The following is a 22,497-nucleotide window of genomic DNA, read 5'->3' as shown; positions in this document are numbered from 1 at the left end:
GCCATCCACACATATGTGACGGTGCCGCATCCATTGAACCCAACCACAGCATGCTGCGGTTGAGCAGAATGACAGGACAACTGGATGTCAACTAGAACACATACATTATAATGTATGCGTTCACACAGTGCGGCTGTGGCACTGGCCGGATCCTATGCAGCAGCATCCAGTAGAACCCAAAACGCTCCTTCCAGCCAAGCGGGAACCGCTAAACTGCTGTGTGTGGCCCAAGCCTCAGTCACCGCCACCAACTTTGCACCCCATAGTTGTGTGCTGGACATTCTGTGATGTTGTTGTAACATAGGGGGAGATGTACTAAGCAGTGATAAGAGTGGAGAAGTTACCCATAGCAACCAATCGGCATTGAAGTAACATTTGTAATTTGCATACTATAAAATTATTATACAGAGCAGCTGATTTGTTGCCATGGGCAACTTCATCACTGGTTAATTTCTCCACTTTTATCACTGCTTAGTACATCTCCCCCTTAATCCTTATGGATGAGCATATCTGAACAATGTGGCTGCTCATCCCTGGGCATTGGTTAGGGACCACAGTGATCACGTTACACACTTTGTGCTGCAATTATGGTGCCACAGCACTTATCCTGGATTCCTTTCTTCTGTACCTTTGTTTCTGGGCCAACTAGAATTGTTTCCAACCTTTAGTCAATAAACATATTTGATATTATATTTTGAATATTTTCTTTATTATGTGAGTAAATGTGGGATTAATTGTGTGAAAGTACCTATTGGAAGAACACCTATATTTTGAAGGTTCTTTATTATGTATATATTTGCCCTGTTTTTTTCCCATAGAAAAAGACCCTGACTACTATTGAAGGGAAACATAGTAACATATGAAAAAAGATAATTTGTCCATCGAGTTCAACCTGTTATTAGTGATCTCCTACACTGTAATATTTTTAAGACTAATTTAACCGTTATGAATGTTTAGCCTTTATGTTTGTTTGTTTTTTATATATTTTTAATTTTATTTTAATACTATAATGCATGATTTACGCACCATAACCCTGTACATCCTTATCCATTAGGAATTTGTCTAGCTCATTCTGAAAAGTAATGACCGAGTCCACCATTACTACCCTCTCAGGCAGGGAATTCCAAATACGTATTGTCTGTACTGTGAAGAAACCTTTCTGTCTCCGTGTGCAAAATCTCCTCTCCTCCAACCTAAGCCGGTGTCCACGTGTCCTTTGTGATGATCTTACCAAAAACAATTCCCCGCTAGCTGTGTATTGACCCCTTATATATTTGTAAATGTTAATCATGTCCCCTCTTAATCTCCTTTTTTTCAATGTAAACATGCCTAGCAACCCTTTCCTCGTATTCTAGCGTCTCCATCCCCTTAATCAATTTGGTTGCCCGTCTCTGAATCTTTTCTAGCATATCTGTTACATTTGCTTGCACTGGATTAAGGATAAAATAACCTATTTTCTGTGAAACTGTTGACGTAACAAGTTTATACTGAAGACTGATGACTAAACTAACAGTATTCAGAGACTTTCATTGACAGAGCACTGAGCTGTAGTTCAGAACTGATAGGAAAGAGCTACTTGTTGCACAAGTGGTGTAATAAATAGAGCGTCCATAAGCCTGGCAAAGGATTTTGAGCAATGCTCCTAGGAGCCTTACTTGATTGGTCCTATTCTGTGGAGTAGTGCAGTCATATTGCTGGCTTGGTGGGGAAAGGTTTAGGGGAGAAACTTAGTACAGCACAAACCTTAGGTAGGGGTCTATTCAAGAAGCAGTGAAAAGAGTGGAGAAGAGAGCAAGTGGAGAAGTTGCCCATAACATCAGTGCTGAGGTAACATCTATAAAGTGCATTCTGTAAACTTATACATACCAGCTGATTGGTTGCCATGGGCGCCTTCTCCACTGGCTCACTTTTCACTGCTTCATGGATAGACCCCTTAATGAAGTGGTGGCTGACTGAAGAAAAGACTACTTAATGAAATAAGCCCCTTGTCGAGAATTGTTTTGATTCTTTTTCAGGCATTTTAATAAAATATTTTCTGTTCATTCAGTGAAGTAGAGATGATTTATGTGGTGGTGGTGATGACAATGCCTTGTGTTACCATTTTACTACAGTAAATTTGTTACATTATAATACGTTTTCCATTCATGAAGTAGTTCAGGTTGGGCAGCAGTAAAATAAAGAGTCTTAAGGTGCATACACACGCTGCGATGTAACCTTACTATTTTGAATATATAGTTAAAATCGTAAAGAAAGTTAGTACAAATCGCACCATGTGTACACAGCTTGCCGTACCAATGCGCGGTCCCGCGGGTTTGGTATCGCAAGAAAAAAATAGACTGTGCAGGCAAGGCAAGGTTGACTACCTAGTTCAAAGTTTGTCATAGTCAAAATCACACATAGCCAAATTCGCACCGCGTGTGTAGACAATATTGGTGCTTTTGGGCTCTGGGGGAGTTCAAGGGAAATCGTGTAGACAATATCTCGCCATGTGTATGCACCTTAAGGTGTGTACTGACTACACAGCCCTATAGAATACACTATTCTCACACCCAGCCTACTTACTGTACTTTTTTTCCAAATACGATATGTCTTTTTCAAGTGGGTAACAAACACCCTGTTTCTAAAAATGTTTTTGTATAAGATTGGCCTGAAGCGGGGGTGGGGAACCTCCGGCCCGCGGGCCGTATAAGGCCCGCGAAACCGTTTGCTCCGGCCCACCCGCTTCTGTCAGTGAGACACGCCGCCGCTCAGTCCGGCGGCAGCGTGTCTCAGCTGTCAGGACAGGGAGGAGAGCGCGGCTATGTGGGTGGCGGCGGCGGCGTGTAGGACTTCAAACCAGCCGCCGGTTCGTGAGCCAATCAGGAGCCGTTTCTGCCGGTCCACGAGCTCTGATTGGCTCTCGAACCGGCGGCTGGTTTGAAGTCCTACACGCCGCCGCCCGACATAGCCGCACTCCTCCCTGTGTGGGGGCATTTGTATACCTGGCACTGTGTGGGGGCATTTGTATACCTGGCACTGTGGGGGCATTTGTATACCTGGCACTGTGTGGGGGCATTTGTATACCTGGCACTGTGTGGGGGCATTTGTATACCTGGCACTGTGTGGGGGCATTTGTATACCTGGCACTGTGTGGGGGCATTTGTATACCTGGCACTGTGTGGGGGCATTTGTATACCTGGCACTGTGTGGGGGCATTTGTATACCTGGCACTGTGTGGGGGCATTTGTATACCTGGCACTCTGTGGGGGCATCTGTATACCTGGCACTCTGTGGGGGCATCTGTATACCTGGCACTCTGTGGGGGCATCTGTATACCTGGCACGGTGGGGGCATCTGTATACCTGGCACGGTGGGGGCATCTGTATACCTGGCACGGTGGGGGCATCTGTATACCTGGCACGGTGGGGGCATCTGTATACCTGGCACGGTGGGGGGGCATCTGTATACCTGGCACGGTGGGGGGGCATTTGTATACCTGGCACTGTGGGGGCATTTGTATACCTGGCACTGTGGGGGCAATTGTGGATCTGGCACTGCATTATTGGGGGCATATGTGTATCACGTCCCATTTTAACTGGCCACACCCATTTTTTTTTAAGGGGCAGACCTACTGGGGGGCAGGGTAATTTTTTAAGTTGAGAATTTTTGTATGGCCCCCGAAGGATTTTATAAATATCCAAATGGCCCTCGGTAGAAAAAAGGTTCCCCACCCCTGGCCAGAAGGAACTGTTATTTTCTATACCATATTTCCTGCTCTTTTCAGTTTTTTATTCATATTTCCAGAACAATTTTTCAGATCAGTTTACATATAAGCCAAATGATTATTGGAATATAGGCTCAGATTTATCAAGCCTTGGTGAGTGATAAATAGCACAGTGATAAAGTGTTAGCCAACCAGCTCCTAACTATCATTTTTCAAACACAGCCTGTGACATGGAAGTTAGGAGCTGATTGGCTGGTACTTTATCACCGTGCTATTTATCACTCTCCAAGTCTTGATAAATGGGGACCATAGTCTGATTTATACATACATTGTTCTGGTTAATGTGCTGTACATAACTCAGGTAACACCTTTTTTATTGCTAATTGTCTACAGAGATGTCATAGAAAAACTATTTCCTGATGCAATTAAAGAGAAATATGAGGACCTTGAGCAAAACAGTGATATTGCCCGGGCCCTGCAGGCTTTCAATAAGTATGGGAATGAGCAAAACCAGACGTCTTCCAGTGCAGGACGAGCCAACCCACAGAGAGGAGGAGGAGGCGGCTTCTTTTCAGGGGTTCTGACTGCCCTAACAGGAGTGGCGGTAAGTGACTTTCCTGCATGCTACTGAAGATGCCCTCAGAATAGTGCCAAATAATTAATTGTGTAATGTTTTATCCACACAAGTACCATGCAGAGTTTTGCTTGAAATTGCCCACTATAGGATTTTTAGGTGATTTAGGCCTGGCATTGCACCAGCAGCTGTATTTACACAGATTTACTAGTACTAATTGGCATCCAGATGTTCCTGCAGCAGGGCACACAGCATATAAGATCCAAGGGTCATAGTGAAAATAGGAAGCTTCAGAACAGAGAGAAAAAGGAAGGAATGATAGTATTGAAGTAATGTTCTACTGTTCTCATACTTATAAGAAAAGAAAAAAGAAAAACAGAAGCAAATTAAGGTGGGAATTCAAAACCGCACTTTTCGCGATCGTGATTAGTTTAGTTGCTTTATGCGACTAACCCAATGGGCGCGATAACGGGCGTCAATTGTACATTGCCCCTGCATCTCCCTTCACTTTAGACGGGAGATTGGGCTGCGATATCGATTGAATTCCCCCCCCCACACATACTGTTGTATTCTTCAAAAGAAGTATGCGAATCCCCTTCCCATTTAGAGGAACGATCATTCCCATGTGGTTCTGCTTACTAGAGTTAGCATGTATTAGGGCTTATCATCCATCCTCTGTTCTGTAATGATTCTGGATACATGTCTTTTATTCCTCTCCCAGGCCACATTCGTGACATTATAGAATAAAAACAGAGAGCAGTTTAGTGCACCTCAATATGGCTAAAAGAATGCGTGTTTGTTCTATCAAATTGCATTCTCCTTACAGTAAATTATTCACAGCATAAAACGCAACAATGTCCTCCTTGTTCTATGTCCACATGCCTACCGGGTGAGAATAAAAAGGAATGCACAGAAGTAGATCAAGTTCCAGAACCTTGTTCCCATTGGCTCTCCTTCATTAGATGGCAAATTCATCAGCAGATTCTGATTTGTCCATGAAAGTACAGTGTTTCACTTTTAATGTGTGTTGTGTACTGTGAATTATTTATTTTAATATACAATAGTCTTCCATACAATATGGGTGTGTGAAGTTTCACTGCCTATGGTGTGTAGTAAGGTACATTAGGGATATACTGTAGCTGGTCACTCCTGTTATATTGAAGTCATTTTTCTGTCTCAGGTTGTATTACTTGTTTATCATTGGAGCAGCCGGGAGTCTGAACATGACCTCCTGGTCCACAAGCAAGTGTCTAAGTGGACCTCTGAAGAGGTGGTCCTTTGGCTTGAGCAGTTGGGTCCGTGGGCTTCCCATTACAAAGACCGATTTTTATCAGGCAGCGTTAATGGAAGGTGAGATAATTGCCAATACTGAATGCTTAGAGCTATGCACCTAACTCTTTAATTGTAAACCCCAACTAGCAGAATGGCAAGTGATCCATGCCGATGACCCATGCCTTTAAGGTGATACCCTATCCAGTATACGTACGGCCATCCAGCCATTTTTGTAGACATGTAAGATGTCACGCAGTATTCTTCTGCAGCAATAGATGACCAGACACAGAGCTGTTGGAGGCTTTGGGTATTGGGATTATCCCTGACAGATAGGTAGAGTAAAGGGAATCTCATAGGAAGTTGGATTCTCATCATTGAAGGTATTAGACAATCCATGAGGATCTGGTATTGAGTTTAATCAACTATAAAAGTAACCGTTCATCATGTGTTCAGTAAAGACACGTCATAAGACGTGGCAGATTGGTAGGACAGTTTCTTTACATACAAACAAATTACAACATTTCCTATTATAGCGAAAGAATTATTAAACAGGTGGACTGCTTCTCTATTGAGCTCTCTTGACCACACTCAAGTGTTGAAATGGAATATAGACAGTAAAATGAATATATCATAAGTTTAAATCTATGCATGTTGGAATATATACAGGGTTTTTTTGTGTGTGTGTGTGTGTGTGTGTGGGGGGGGGGGGGGGGGGGGGGGGTTTTTTCTTTTTTAATCTGACGGTTTTACATTAAATTAATCTGTGTACAACCAACAGCTGAAGAGTCGCATGTTATTTAGGAAGCTTCATGTTTTGCTAGATCTACCAACATTTGTCTACAGCAATGATAACTTCAATGTGTTTATCTACCACCCTGTCTAACTCCTACTGATGTGATGCAGGCTCCTGCTGACACTCGCAGAGGAGGAATTCTCCAAAGAGCCGTACAGTATAGAGAGTACCAGCCACAGGAAGGCCATTATCATGGAGCTGGATCGAGTTAAAACACTAGGAGTCAAACCACCTCAGAATTTGTGGGAATACAAGGTACAGAATTACCATTGGCCAGCATGTGGGTGTTATCTTAGTAACAGAACAAGTAAGGGATGTTAATCAATACACTACTTCTGCTTCTATTACTAAGACTAATTGACACTGTAAATTGAAACAGGTGTGTGAAATTTGGATGGATTATTATGCTGCAGTTTTATTTAGCAAAATGTTCATTATAGTGCCTTTACTAGCTGGATTATGACAAGTGCAGTGGCCTAGAAGGAGGTTACCGGGTCACTGGTTGTAGCTTTGCCTTGATTGTGTTTTCCTTTATTTTCTCTATCGTCCTAGTGGATGCTGGGGTTCCTAAAAGGACCATGGGGAATAGCGGCTCCGCAGGAGACAGGGCACAAAAGTAAAGCTTTACGATCAGGTGGTGTGCACTGGCTCCTCCCCCTATGACCCTCCTCCAAGCCTCAGTTAGATTTTTGTGCCCGGCCGAGAAGGGTGCAATCTAGGTGGCTCTCCTAAAGAGCTGCTTAGAAAAGTTTAGCTTAGGTTTTTTATTTTACAGTGAGTCCTGCTGGCAACAGGATCACTGCAACGAGGGACTTAGGGGAGAAGAAGTGAACTCACCTGCGTGCAGGATGGATTGGCTTCTTGGCTACTGGACATTAGCTCCAGAGGGACGATCACAGGTACAGCCTGGATGGTCACCGGAGCCTCGCCGCCGGCCCCCTTGCAGATGCTGAAACGAGAAGAGGTCCAGAATCGGCGGCAGAAGACTCCTCAGTCTTCTAAAGGTAGCGCACAGCACTGCAGCTGTGCGCCATTTTCCTCTCAGCACACTTCACACGGCAGTCACTGAGGGTGCAGGGCGCTGGGAGGGGGGCGCCCTGGGAGGCAAATGAAAACCTAATTTGGCTAAAAATACCTCACATATAGCCTCCGGGGGCTATATGGAGATATTTAACCCCTGCCAGAATCCACTAAAGAGCGGGAGACGAGCCCGCCGAAAAAGGGGCGGGGCCTATCTCCTCAGCACACACCGCCATTTTCCTTACACAGATCCGCTGGTCAGGACGGCTCCCAGGCTCTCCCCTGCACTGCACTACAGAAACAGGGTAAAAAAGAGAGGGGGGGGCAAAATTGTGGCAAAAATATATTATTAAAGCAGCTATACAGGGAGCACTTATTATAAGGCTATCCCTGTCATATATAGCGCTTTTGGTGTGTGCTGGCAAACTCTCCCTCTGTCTCCCCAAAGGGCTAGTGGGGTCCTGTCTTCGTTAAGAGCATTCCCTGTGTGTCTGCTGTGTGTCGGTACGTGTGTGTCGACATGTATGAGGACGATATTGGTGTGGAGGCGGAGCAATTGCCAAATATGGGGATGTCACCTCCTAGGGGGTCGACACCAGAATGGATGCCTTTATTTATGGAATTACGGGATAGTGTCAACACGCTAAAGCAGTCGTTTGACGACATGAGACGGCCGGACAATCAATTAGTGCCTGTCCAGGCGCCTCAAACACCGTCAGGGGCTGTAAAACGCCCTTTGCCTCAGTCGGTCGACACAGACCCAGACACAGGCACTGATTCTAGTGGTGACGGTGACGAATCAACCGTATTTTCCAGTAGGGCCACACGTTATATGATTTTGGCAATGAAGGAGGCGTTACATATAGCTGATACTACAGGTACCACTAAACAGGGTATTATGTGGGGTGTGAAAAAACTACCTATAGTTTTTCCTGAATCAGAAGAATTAAATGAGGTGTGTGATGAAGCGTGGGTTGCCCCCGATAAAAAAAAATGCTAATTTCAAAGAAGTTATTGGCTTTATACCCTTTCCCGCCAGAGGTTAGGGCGCGCTGGGAAACACCTCCTAGGGTGGACAAGGCGCTCACACGCTTATCAAAACAAGTGGCGTTACCCTCTCCTGAGACGGCCGCACTTAAAGATCCAGCAGATAGGAGGATGGAAAATATCCAAAAAAGTATATACACACATACAGGTGTTCTACTACGACCAGCTATAGCGACAGCCTGGATGTGCAGTGCTGGGGTAGCTTGGTCAGAGTCCCTGATTGAAAATATTGATACCCTGGATAGGGACAATGTTTTACTGTCTTTAGAGCAAATAAAGGATGCATTTCTTTATATGCGTGATGCACAGAGGGATATCTGCACACTGGCATCACGGGTAAGTGCTATGTCCATTTCGGCCAGAAGAAGTTTATGGACGCGACAGTGGTCAGGCGATGCGGACTCAAAACGGCATATGGAAGTTTTGCCGTATAAAGGGGAGGAGTTATTTGGAGTCGGTCTATCGGATTTGGTGGCCACGGCTACAGCCGGGAAATCCACCTTTTTACCTCAAGTCACTCCCCAACAGAAAAAGACACCGACTTTTCAACCGCAGCCCTTTCGTTCCTTTAAAAACAAGAGAGCAAAGGGATATTCATATCTGCCACGAGGCAGAGGAAGGGGGAAGAGACAGCAACAGGCAGCTCCTTCCCAGGAACAGAAGCCCTCCCCCGCTTCTACAAAAGCCTCAGCATGACGCTGGGGCTTCTCAAGCGGACTCGGGGGCGGTGGGGGGTCGTCTCAAGAATTTCAGCGCGCAGTGGGCTCACTCGCAGGTAGATCCCTGGATCCTGCAGATAATATCTCAGGGGTACAGGTTAGAACTAGAGACGAATCCACCTCGCCGTTTCCTGAAGTCTGCTTTACCAACGTCCCCCTCCGACAGGGTGACGGTCTTGGAAGCCATTCACAAGCTGTACTCTCAGCAGGTGATAGTCAAGGTACCTCTTTTACAACAAGGAAAGGGGTATTATTCCACTCTATTTGTGGTACCGAAGCCGGATGGCTCGGTAAGACCTATTCTAAATCTGAAGTCCTTGAACCTGTACATAAAGAAGTTCAAGTTCAAGATGGAGTCACTCAGAGCAGTGATAGCGAACCTGGAAGAAGGGGACTTTATGCTATCCTTGGACATCAAGGACGCGTATCTCCACGTTCCAATTTACCCCTCACACCAGGGGTACCTCAGGTTCGTCGTACAGAACTGTCACTATCAGTTTCAGACGCTGCCGTTCGGATTGTCCACGGCACCTCGGGTCTTTACCAAGGTAATGGCCGAGATGATGATTCTTCTTCGAAGAAAAGGCGTATTAATTATCCCATACTTGGACGATCTCCTAATAAGGGCAAGGTCCAGAGAACAGCTAGAGATGGGATTAGCACTGTCTCAAGAAGTGCTAAAACAGCACGGGTGGATTCTGAATATTCCAAAATCCCAGTTAATTCCGACAACACGTCTGTTGTTCCTAGGGATGATTCTGGACACGGTTCAGAAAAAGGTTTTTCTCCCGGAGGAAAAAGCCAAGGAGTTATCCGAGCTTGTCAGGAACCTCCTAAAACCAGGAAAGGTGTCTGTACATCAATGCACAAGAGTCCTGGGAAAAATGGTGGCTTCTTACGAAGCAATTCCATTCGGCAGATTCCACGCAAGAATTTTCCAGAGGGATCTGTTGGACAAATGGTCAGGGTCGCATCTTCAGATGCACCAGCGGATAACCCTGTCTCCAAGGACAAGGGTATCTCTTCTGTGGTGGTTACAGAGTGCTCATCTATTGGAGGGCCGCAGATTCGGCATACAGGATTGGATCCTGGTGACCACGGACGCCAGCCTGAGAGGCTGGGGAGCAGTCACACAAGGAAGAAACTTCCAGGGAGTGTGGACGAGCCTGGAAACGTCTCTTCACATAAACATTCTGGAACTAAGAGTAATCTACAATGCTCTAAGCCAGGCAGAACCTCTGCTTCAGGGAAAGCCGGTGTTGATCCAGTCGGACAACATCACGGCAGTCGCCCATGTGAACAGACAGGGCGGCACAAGAAGCAGGAGTGCAATGGCAGAAGCTGCAAGGATTCTTCGCTGGGCGGAAAATCATGTGATAGCACTGTCAGCAGTGTTCATCCCGGGAGTGGACAACTGGGAAGCAGACTTCCTCAGCAGACACGACCTTCACCCGGGAGAGTGGGGACTTCATCCAGAAGTTTTCCACATGCTGGTAACCCGTTGGGAAAGACCAATGGTGGACATGATGGCGTCTCGCCTCAACAAAAAACTGGACAGGTATTGCGCCAGGTCAAGAGATCCGCAGGCAATAGCTGTGGACGCGCTGGTAACGCCTTGGGTGTACCAGTCGGTATATGTGTTTCCTCCTCTGCCTCTCATACCAAAAGTATTGAGAATTATACGGCAAAGAGGCGTAAGAACGATACTAGTGGTTCCGGATTGGCCAAGAAGAACTTGGTACCCGGAACTTCAAGAGATGATCACGGAAGATCCGTGGCCTCTACCTCTGAGAAGGGACTTGCTTCAGCAGGGTCCCTGTCTGTTTCAAGACTTACCGCGGCTGCGTTTGACGGCATGGCGGTTGAACGCCGGATCCTAAAGGAAAAAGGCATGCCGGAAGAAGTCATTCCTACTTTGATTAAAGCACGGAAGGAAGTAACCGCGCAACATTATCACCGCATTTGGCGAAAATATGTTGCGTGGTGCGAGGATCGGAGTGCTCCGACGGAGGAATTTCAACTGGGTCGATTCCTACATTTCCTGCAATCAGGATTGTCTATGGGTCTCAAATTGGGATCTATTAAGGTTCAAATTTCGGCCCTGTCGATTTTCTTCCAGAAAGAATTGGCTTCAGTTCCTGAAGTCCAGACTTTTGTTAAGGGAGTGCTGCATATACAGCCTCCTGTGGTGCCCCCAGTGGCACCGTGGGATCTCAATGTTGTTTTGGACTTTCTCAAATCTCATTGGTTTGAACCACTAAATAATGTGGATTTGAAATATCTCACATGGAAAGTGACAAAAGCCCATATCTGATTTTCCATTCGGACAGGGCAGAACTGCGGACTCGTCCGCATTTTCTCCCTAAGGTGGTGTCAGCATTTCATCTGAACCAGCCTATTGTAGTGCCTGCGGCTACAAGTGACTTGGAGGACTCCAAGTTACTGGATGTTGTCAGAGCATTGAAAATATATATTGCAAGGACAGCTGGAGTCAGAAAATCTGACTCGTTGTTTATATTGTATGCACCCAACAAGATGGGTGCTCCTGCGTCTAAGCAGACGATTGCTCGTTGGATCTGTAGCACAATCCAACTTGCACATTCTGTGGCAGGCCTGCCACAGCCTAAATCTGTAAAGGCCCACTCCACAAGGAAGGTGGGCTCATCTTGGGCGGCTGCCCGAGGGGTCTCGGCATTACAACTTTGCCGAGCAGCTACGTGGTCAGGGGAGAACACGTTTGTAAAATTTTACAAATTTGATACTCTGGCTAAGGAGGACCTGGAGTTCTCTCATTCGGTGCTGCAGAGTCATCCGCACTCTCCCGCCCGTTTGGGAGCTTTGGTATAATCCCCATGGTCCTTTCAGGAACCCCAGCATCCACTAGGACGATAGAGAAAATAAGAATTTACTTACCGATAATTCTATTTCTCGGAGTCCGTAGTGGATGCTGGGCGCCCATCCCAAGTGCGGATTATCTGCAATAATTGTACATAGTTATTGTTAACTAATTCGGGTTATTGTTGTAGGGAGCCATCTTTTAGAGGCTCTTCTGTTATCATACTGTTAACTGGGTTTATATCACAGGTTGTACGGTGTGATTGGTGTGGCTGGTATGAGTCTTACCCGGGATTCATAAATCCTTCCTTATTGTGTACGCTCGTCCGGGCACAGTACCTAACTGAGGCTTGGAGGAGGGTCATAGGGGGAGGAGCCAGTGCACACCACCTGATCGTAAAGCTTTACTTTTGTGCCCTGTCTCCTGCGGAGCCGCTATTCCCCATGGTCCTTTCAGGAACCCCAGCATCCACTACGGACTCCGAGAAATAGAATTATCGGTAAGTAAATTCTTATTTTTACAGTTTGATTATTTAGTAGCATTGTCTTGTAAGACAAAAGCACATAATTGCCACAGCGATCTCTTGCAGTCTTCCCCCATCTAGTCTACTGCTTACATCGGGACATAATCTGTTCCCTCCTTATCATCAACTGAGGAAAGAGCACCCAGTGTACTTTCTTCCTGCACAGAAAGCATGTCACAGCCTGCAACAGGGCTAGTTTGTATTGGTTTGGGTTTAGATTTTTTTTATGTTTCTCCAAAGTTTCTGGAATTTGTATTTGGATGTTTAATTGTGTAGACCTCATCGGGTATGCTGCAGTTATGTATTTTATGTCTGAAAGAAGCTGTTGCTTGACCTCACAATACAATGATAGATTGCACTATTTAAGCTTGGCCATATACTGTATACAGTAGAAATCTGACTGCATATACAAGGCAATGATGTGTCATCATGGCTCATACAGAGCTCTTACATAAACAAATGTACAACAGAAATCGTCTTTCTCTAACGTCCTAGTGGATGCTGGGAACTCCGTAAGGACCATGGGGGATTAGCGGGCTCCGAAGGAGGCTGGGCACTCTAGAAAGATCTTAGACTACCTGGTGTGCACTGGCTCCTCCCACTATGACCCTCCTCCAAGCCTCAGTTAGATTTCGTGCCCGGCCGAGGTTGGATGCACACTAGGGGCTCTCCTGAGCTCTTAGAAAGTTATAGTCTTAGAATTTGTGTTTTTTTCAGTGAGACCTGCTGGCAACAGGCTCACTGCAGCGAGGGACTAAGGGGAGAAGAAGCGAACTCGCCTGCTTGCAGCCGGATTGGGCTTCTTAGGCTACTGGACACCATTAGCTCCAGAGGGATCGACCGCAGGCCCAGCCTTGATGTTCGGTCCCGGAGCCGCGCCGCCGTCCCCCTTACAGAGCCAGAAGCAGGAAGATGGTCCGGAAAATCGGCGGCATGAAGACATCCTGTCTTCACCAAGGTAGCGCACAGCACTGCAGCTGTGCGCCATTGCTCCTCATACACACTTCACACTCCGGTCACTGAGGGTGCAGGGCGCTGGGGGGGGGCGCCCTGAGGCAGCAATAAAAACACCTTGGCTGGCTAAAATACCTCAATATATAGCCCCTGGGGCTATATATGAGGTAAATACCCCTGCCAGAATCCCAAAAAAAGCGGGAGAATAAGCCGCGAAAAAGGGGCGGAGCCTATCTCCTCAGCACACTGGCGCCATTTTTCCCTCACAGCTCGGCTGGAAGGAAGCTCCCTGGCTCTTCCCTGCATTTCTACAGTACAGTAAGAGGGAAAAGAGAGGGGGGGCACTAAATTGGCACTGTATACAGTATAAGCAGCTATTAGGGACATAACTCAGTTAGTCCCTGTATATATATAGCGCTCTGGTGTGTGCTGGCATACTCTTACTCTGTCCCCCCAAAGGGCTTTTGTGGGTCCTGTCCTCTATTTGAGCATTCCCTGTGTGTGTGGAGTGTGTCGGTACGGCTGTGTCGACATGTTTGAGGAGGATAATGATGTGGAGGGGGAGCAGATGCCTTTAGCAGAGATGTCACCCCCTGCGGGGCAGACACCTGAGTGGATGGTATTATGGCAAGAAATGAGTGCACGTATAGACTCCTTACATAAAAAATTTGACGACATGCCGACTGTGGGACAGCCGAGTCTTCAGCTCGTGCCTGTCCAAGGGTCTCAAAAGTCATCAGGGGCTCTAAAACGCCCGTTATCTCAGGTGGCACAAGTAGATGTCGACACGGATACTGACGCCAGTGTCGTCGACGATGAGTCAAATTTAATGCCCGTTAAGGGCATTCGCTGCATGATTGAGGCAATGAAAGAGGTGTTAAATATTTCTGATTTCCATCCAGGTACCACAAAAAAGGGTATTATGTTTGGGGAGAAAAAACTACCTGTAGTTTTTCCCCCGTCAGATGAATTAAATGAAGTGTGTGAAGAAGCGTGGGCTTCCCCTGATAAGAAATTGGTGATTCCTAAGAAATTACTAATGGCGTTCCCTTTCCCGCCAGAGGATAGGTTACGTTGGGAAACACCCCCGAGGGTGGATAAAGCGCTCACACGTTTGTCAAAAAAGGTGGCACTACCGTCCCAGGATACGGCCGCCCTTAAGGAACCTGCTGATAGAAGGCAGGAGGCGATCCTGAAGTCTGTATATACACACTCAGGCATTATACTCAGACCAGCGATTGCGTCAGCTTGGATGTGCAGTGCTGCCGCTGCATGGTCAGATAACCTGTCAGAAAATATTGACACACTAGACAGAGACACGATCCTGTTAACAATTGACCATATCAAAGACTCAGTCTTATACATGAGAGATGCACAGAGGGAAATCTGCCGGCTGGCATCTAAAGTAAGTGCACTATCTATCTCTGCTAGGAGATGCTTATGGACTCGCCAGTGGACTGGAGATGCAGATTCCAAAAGGCACATGGAAGTTTTGCCTTATAAAGGGGAGGAATTATTTGGGGATGGTCTCTCCGACCTAGTTTCCACAGCAACGTCTGGGAAGTCAGCATTTTTACCCCATGTCCCCTCACAGCCTAAGAAGGCGCCATTTTATCAGGTTCAGTCCTTTCGATCCCAGAAAAACAAGCGGGGAAAAGGAGGGTCTTTTCTGTCAAGAGGCAGAGGCAGGGGAAAAAGGCTGCAGCAAACAGCAGGTTCCCAGGAACAAAAGTCCTCCCCCGCTTCCTCTTCCAAGTCCGCCGCATGACGGTGGGGCTTCACAGGCGGAGCCAGGTACGGTGGGGGCCCGCCTCAGGAATTTCAGCGATCAGTGGGTTCGCTCACAGGTGGATCCCTGGATCCTTCAAATAGTATCTCAGGGATACAGGCTGGAATTCGAGGCGATTCCACCCCGCCGTTTCCTAAAATCCACCTTGCCGATTGCTCCCTCAGACAGGGAGGCAGTGCTAGCGGCAATTCACAAGCTGTATTCCCAGCAGGTGATAATCAAGGTACCCCTACTTCAACAAGGCCGGGGTTACTATTCCACACTATTTGTGGTACCGAAACCGGACGGTTCGGTGAGACCCATTTTAAATTTGAAGTCCTTGAACACATACATAAAAAAATTCAAGTTCAAGATGGAATCGCTCAGGGCGGTTATTGCAAGCCTGGACGAGGGGGATTACATGGTATCCCTGGACATCAAGGATGCTTACCTGCATGTCCCCATTTACAATTCTCACCAGGAGTACCTCAGATTTGTGGTACAGGATTGCCATTACCAATTCCAGACGCTGCCGTTTGGACTCTCCACGGCACCGAGGGTATTTACCAAGGTTATGGCGGAAATGATGATACTCCTTCGAAAAAAGGGAGTTTTAATTATCCCATACTTGGACGATCTCCTAATAAAGGCACGATCCAAGGAACAGTTGTTAGTGGGAGTAGCACTATCTCAGGAAGTGCTGAGCCAGCACGGTTGGATTCTGAATATCCCAAAGTCACAGCTGGTCCCCACGACACGTCTAATGTTCCTGGGAATGATTCTGGACACGGCCCAGAAAAAAGTGTTTCTCCCGGAGGAGAAAGCCAGGGAGTTGTCTTCTCTAGTCAGAGACCTCCTAAAACCAAAACAGGTATCGGTGCATCACTGCACGCGGGTCCTGGGAAAGATGGTAGCTTCTTACGAAGCAATTCCATTCGGCAGGTTCCATGCCAGAATCTTTCAGTGGGACCTGTTGGACAAGTGGTCCGGATCGCATCTTCAGATGCATCGTTTAATAACCCTGTCTCCACGAACCAGGGTGTCTCTTCTGTGGTGGCTGCACAGTGCTCATCTTCTGGAGGGCCGCAGATTCGGCATACAGGACTGGGTCCTGGTGACCACGGATGCCAGCCTACGAGGCTGGGGGGCAGTCACAAAGGGAAGAAATTTCCAAGGACTATGGTCAAGTCAGGAGACTGCCCTTCACATAAATATTCTGGAACTAAGGGCCATTTACAATGCCCTAAGTCAAGCAAAATCCCTGCTCCTACACCAGCCGGTGCTGATCCAGTCAGACAACATCACGGCAGTCGCCCATGTGAATCGACAGGGCGGCACAAGAAGCAGGACGGCGATGGCAGAAGCCACAAAAATTCTCCGATGGGCGGATAATCATGTACTAGCACTGTCAGCAGTGTTCATCCCGGGAGTGGACAACTGGGAAGCAGACTTTCTCAGCAGGCACGACCTCCACCCGGGAGAGTGGGGACTTCATCCAGAAGTCTTCCAAATGATTGTAAATAAATGGGGTCGTCCACAGGTGGACATGATGGCGTCCTGCATAAACAAAAAACTAGAGAAGTATTGCGCCAGGTCAAGAGACCCTCAGGCGATAGCGGTGGACGCCCTAGTGACACCGTGGGTGTACCGGTCAGTGTATGTGTTCCCTCCTCTACCTCTCATACCAAAGGTACTGAGAATAATAAGAAAGCGAGGAGTAAACACAATTCTCGTGGTTCCGGATTGGCCAAGAAGAGCGTGGTACCCGGAACTTCAAGAGATGATCTCAGAGGACCCTTGGTCCCTGCCGCTCAGACAGGACCTGCTACAGCAGGGCCCCTGTCTGTTCCAAGACTTACCGCGGCTGCGTTTGACGGCATGGCGGTTGAACGCCGGATCCTGAAGGAAAAGGGCATTCCGGAGGAAGTCATTCCTACGCTTATTAAAGCCAGGAAAGATGTTACGGCAAAACATTATCACCGCATATGGCGGAAATATGTTGCATGGTGCGAGGCCAAAAAGGCCCCAACAGAGGAATTTCAACTGGGTCGATTTCTGCATTTCCTGCAAGCAGGAGTGAATATGGGCCTAAAACTAGGCTCCATTAAAGTACAGATCTCGGCTCTGTCGATTTTCTTTCAAAAGGAACTAGCTTCAGTACCTGAAGTTCAGACATTTGTGAAAGGAGTGCTGCATATTCAGCCCCCATTTGTGCCTCCTGTGGCACCTTGGGATCTCAACGTGATGTTGAATTTCTTGAAATCACATTGGTTTGAGCCACTAAAAACCGTGGATCTGAAATATCTCACGTGGAAAGTGGTCATGTTATTGGCCCTGGCATCAGCCAGGCGAGTGTCAGAATTGGCGGCTTTATCATGTAAAAGCCCTTATCTGATTTTTCATATGGATAGGGCAGAATTGAGGACTCGTCCCCAGTTTCTCCCTAAGGTGGTGTCAGCGTTTCACCTGAACCAGCCTATTGTGGTGCCTGCGGCTACTAAGGATTTGGAGGACTCCAAGTTGCTAGACGTTGTCAGGGCCCTGAAAATATATGTTTCCAGGACGGCTGGAGTCAGAAAATCTGACTCGCTGTTTATCCTATATGCACCCAACAAGCTGGGTGCTCCTGCTTCTAAGCAGACTATTGCTCGTTGGATTTGTAGTACAATTCAGCTTGCACATACTGTGGCAGGCCTGTCACAGCCAAAATCTGTCAATGCCCATTCCACAAGGAAGGTGGGCTCATCTTGGGCGGCTGCCCGAGGGGTCTCGGCTTTACAACTTTGCCGAGCAGCTACTTGGTCAGGGGCAAACACGTTTGCAAAATTCTATAAATTTGATACCCTGGCTGAGGAGGACCTGGAGTTCTCTCATTCGGTGCTGCAGAGTCATCCGCACTCTCCCGCCCGTTTGGGAGCTTTGGTATAATCCCCATGGTCCTTACGGAGTTCCCAGCATCCACTAGGACGTTAGAGAAAATAAGAATTTACTCACCGGTAATTCTGTTTCTCGTAGTCCGTAGTGGATGCTGGGCGCCCATCCCAAGTGCGGTCTATCTGCAATACTTGTACATAGTTATTGTTAACTAAATCGGGTTATTGTTGAGCCATCTGTTGAGAGGCTCTATCGTTTCATACTGTTAACTGTGTTTCATATCACGAGTTGTTCGGTGTGATTGGTGTGGCTGGTATGAGTCTTACCCGGGATTCAAAATCCTTCCTTATTGTGTACGCTCGTCCGGGCACAGTACCTAACTGAGGCTTGGAGGAGGGTCATAGTGGGAGGAGCCAGTGCACACCAGGTAGTCTAAGATCTTTCTAGAGTGCCCAGCCTCCTTCGGAGCCCGCTAATCCCCCATGGTCCTTACGGAGTTCCCAGCATCCACTACGGACTACGAGAAACAGAATTACCGGTGAGTAAATTCTTATTTTCTCTCTGTATCATCCATAAGGGATACTGGGGCCACTTAGATGGATGGGGTATAGATGCGGTCCAAAGGAGCCGGTGCACTTTAAATTTCTTCAACAGGGTGTGCTGGCTCCTACCCTCTATGCCCTCCCCAACAGCTCAGTTTGGAAAAATGTGCCCTCAGGACAGGACGCACAATCTGGAGCTCCATATTTTTCTTCAGTTTATTTTATTGTTTGTTAATTTTCAGGTAAGCTGTTTGGCAACAGTTTACCTGCACCGAGGGACACTGGGGAGAGCGACACCGGCCTCCTGGAGGGGTGTGGTTCATCAAATCGACAGTGTCTAGGTCAACAATGTTTAGGTCGACCACTATAGGTCGACATGGATGGAAGGTAGACAGGGTTTCTAGGTCGACATGTGCTAGATCGACAGGTCTAAAGGTCGACATGAGGATTTTTTTATTTTTTTTTGTGTCGTTTTCTTCGTAGAGTGACCGGGATCCCAAATTAGTGCACCGCGTCCCCTCGCATGGCTCGCTTCGCTCGCCATGCTTCGGGCATGGTGCCTTCGCTCCGCTACCGCTTCGCTCGGCACACTTTACCGTTCCAATCGTAGTCCACGTGGATCGTTAAGTATGAAAAAATTCAAAAAAAGAAAAGAAATGTGAGAAACTCATGTCGACCTAGCACATGTCGACCTAGAAACCCTGTCGACCTTCCATCCATGTCGACCTAGTGACTGTCGACCTATAGTGGTCGACCTAAACATTGTCGCATTGTCGACCTAGACACTGTCGATCTTCAGACCGGATCCCCACCTGGAGGTGCTGAGTCAGATCCCGCTGACAGGACAACAGTCCTGAGGCTCAGTGTACCGCAGGCATTGCGCTCTCGCGCACACACCTGCAGCACACCCCCAGTACAGAGCCTGAAGGTCGACAGAGTGGTGAGTGACAACCAGGGACACCGGTTCTGTGTGCGGCATAATCGCGGGGCGGGCATACAGATTTCCCTTGGGGTGATACCATAGCCCCCCGTGTAAACTGGCCAGCGATTGTAAAAATAGTGATAATGCTGAAATATCCTTAGGAAAGAAAGCTATACCTTAAACACACCTTAAGTACACTTTACCATGGAGCCGCTGCAGCCGCTGTACTTAACACACACTCTGCGCACTTTGTACGCTATTAGCGTACAAAGTCCCGTACTGCGTACGGACTTTGCGTACAAACGCCGAGCTGACGGTACAAAGTACTCACAGCGCGTACACACCCAGAGATACACCACAAACCCTGAACAGTTATGCAATGCAATGAAAATACGATTTAAACCTTAGCAGGGCAATGAAGACACGACACCAATTGTGATTTTACCGCTGGGTTCCGACACCACAGTGGATTATTGCTAAAAGGGGGGTTACAATACAAACAATACAATATAATATAACAGAGTAAATGGCTACATTCAATGGTACCTACGGGAGTGGATTCGCTTGCGCTTCCCGGCCCGGTCCTCGGTCATCTGATAGATAACGTTGTGAGTCTTGTGTCAGACCAGGCCTGCAGCAGCTCTCTTTATACAATTCTTCCAAAAAGCAATACAATAGATACTGTAATCTTTGTCCATTGGACACAGGAATGCACATTTACAGTACAGGAGAGGTCATAGGTCGGTTTGAATAGGTAGGCGATGTCTTTCCCAACTGCTCTTGTGGGTGGTCTCCTGGATTCCCGCCGCATACATAATGTACAGTAAATACAGTTTATATCTATATTCTGCTCCTGCACATAACTATCCGCAGGAACATGCAATCTTTCTCAAACTAACACCGGAATGTTACCCTTAAAATACCCTTCAGCTGGATACCAAACACCACCTTATGACCTTGTTCTGTCCCCTCCTATTCTGTAAAGGTGAATCCCTTTGTTTTGTTACCATTTAAACTGTTGTTACTTTCTGATGTGGTGAGGGATACTATGTGTACATTGTGCACTATTTGGATTAAATATGTAATGTGTTTTGATAGCCTTCTGTGCGTTCACAAATTCTACCGTAAATACTCATACCACGCGCTAATGCGCAGGACCGCGGGAGCGACCATACGCAAATTGCGGATATGCGCACGCACGACAGAACAAGTGCACGCAGGGAGGCCATCTGTGTGTAGTTTGTACGTGATGTGTGTACTGCAATATTTTTCGACTTTGACAATAGGTGTTGGTGGCTCATTTTACACACATTGGGGACTTTTGCCAGTCTAAATATACATCCAGCGCCATTGCAAGGGGCGGAGCTTCCTCAGAGCGGGACCAGCGGCTTCCTGGCGCCATTTCCTGCACGCTCAGCGTTGCTGCAGGACTGCCAGCTCCTCCAAGTGATTTTCCACGGCCAGACACTGGTACAGGGGTGTAGTTAAGGGGGAGAGCCTGCTGTGGGACCCTTGAATTAGGCTCCTCACGCAAATTGCCTCTTTTCTAACAATTGGTAGTTTCGGGCTGTGTGCTGGTTCCTCCTCTGACTCTCTCCACACATACTGGGCTAGGCAGGCTTGCTTGTACCTGTGTATGTGTGTGTGAATGTAAATGTCCTCTGTCAGCGTGGTGAAATAAGTTGTGTGCACTATTTGTCACACCAGGTTTTCCCTCCCCTGCAGATTCTCTCATGTTTGAACAATGCAGTCAGCCTTCACAAGGTAGTGGGGCATCTGGGGGTGATTTGCAGGAGCCAGCTTGGCTCAGTTCTATTAAAACTATCATGACTGACATGTCCAATGAATTGACTACTGCCAGACAGGAAATGCAGCAGTTACAACAGTCCTATGGCTGCTCTGACAAAAGATAGGGCAGACAGCAGACGTGTTTCTCCTCTTCCAAATCCATTACCCCAAAAAAGGAGGTTTCCTGATAACCTCTCGGATTTCAAGGAGGAGGTGCCAGAGGTGGAAGAGGAGGAGGAGCTGGATTCTAATGCTGAATTAGACTATTCCTCTACTGTACAGGGTGTAGACTCGCTTATCATTGCAATAAGGGATGTTCTAAATATTCTGTGCAGAAAAAGGTGCAGGTCACATTTCCTGACTCAAAGGAACTGGACGATCTTTTCAGGGAGCCGTGGGCTACTCCTGACAAGAAATTCCAAGTGCCAAAAAAATGAGTGGCCGTCTTTCCTTTTGCTCATGAGAGGCGAAAGGTCTGGGAAACTCCCCCTGCTGTTGATGCGTCAGTATCACGTCTGTCAAAAAAGACTACTGCCGGTTCCAGGGGCTACAGCCTTAAAGGAACCCGCAGACAGGAAAATACAGACAACTCTAAAATCTATTTATATTGCAGCAGGGGCCTCCCAAAGACCTGTTATTGCAGGTTGTTGGTTGACTCACGTCATACCTACTTGGGCTGGTAATCTTCAGGAGGGCCTCACTGGGGATAAGTCCCTGGCAGATATGGTGATGCTGATTCAGCACATCCAAGAATCTGCCTGCTTCATCTGTGATACCATCAAAGGAATTGGCATTATAAATGCCTGTACCTTTACCATGGTGGTTTTTCCACGTAGAGTGTTGTGGTTGCGTCAGTGGGTGGCGGACACGGAGCCTAAAAGGAGTGTGGAAGCCTTGCCTTTCACTGGTGATTGGCTGTTTGGAGTGGAATTAGATACCTAGATTTCGAAGGCTACGGATGGAAAGTCCACGTAGCTCCCTTCTGTTGCTCCACTGGGCCTTCACTGCAGTCCTTTCGGACAGCGCGCTTTAAGGGTAAGGCTAGAGGTGCCTCAAATGCGGCACGAGTCTCCAGAGGTAAGTCACGTAAACCTGCCACCACTGGGTCTCAGGACCAGGGCGTCGGCTCTGTCTCCTCAAACCCCTCCGCATGACTGTGTCC

The 22,497-nt window shown here is 47.3% G+C and overlaps 1 protein-coding gene across 3 annotated transcripts in view; it reads left to right on the top strand.

Moving 5' to 3' along the window:
• Positions 1–22,497, top strand: part of BFAR (bifunctional apoptosis regulator) — a 60,715-nt gene that overhangs the window by 7,196 nt on the left and 31,022 nt on the right. For all 3 annotated transcript variants that reach the window (XM_063934312.1, XM_063934314.1, XM_063934313.1), the window contains exons 3-5: positions 4,097–4,307; positions 5,458–5,627; positions 6,453–6,597. In XM_063934312.1, the coding sequence (XP_063790382.1) occupies positions 4,097–4,307; positions 5,458–5,627; positions 6,453–6,597 (526 nt within the window). The remainder of the gene's footprint in view (positions 1–4,096; positions 4,308–5,457; positions 5,628–6,452; positions 6,598–22,497) is intronic.

The sequence above is a fragment of the Pseudophryne corroboree genome, chromosome 7 (genome assembly GCF_028390025.1).
Source record: "Pseudophryne corroboree isolate aPseCor3 chromosome 7, aPseCor3.hap2, whole genome shotgun sequence".
In the NCBI taxonomy this organism is placed as follows: Eukaryota; Metazoa; Chordata; class Amphibia; order Anura; family Myobatrachidae; genus Pseudophryne; species Pseudophryne corroboree.
Note: the sequence above shows the minus strand (reverse complement) of the source record. Positions and strands in the feature narration are given on the sequence as shown.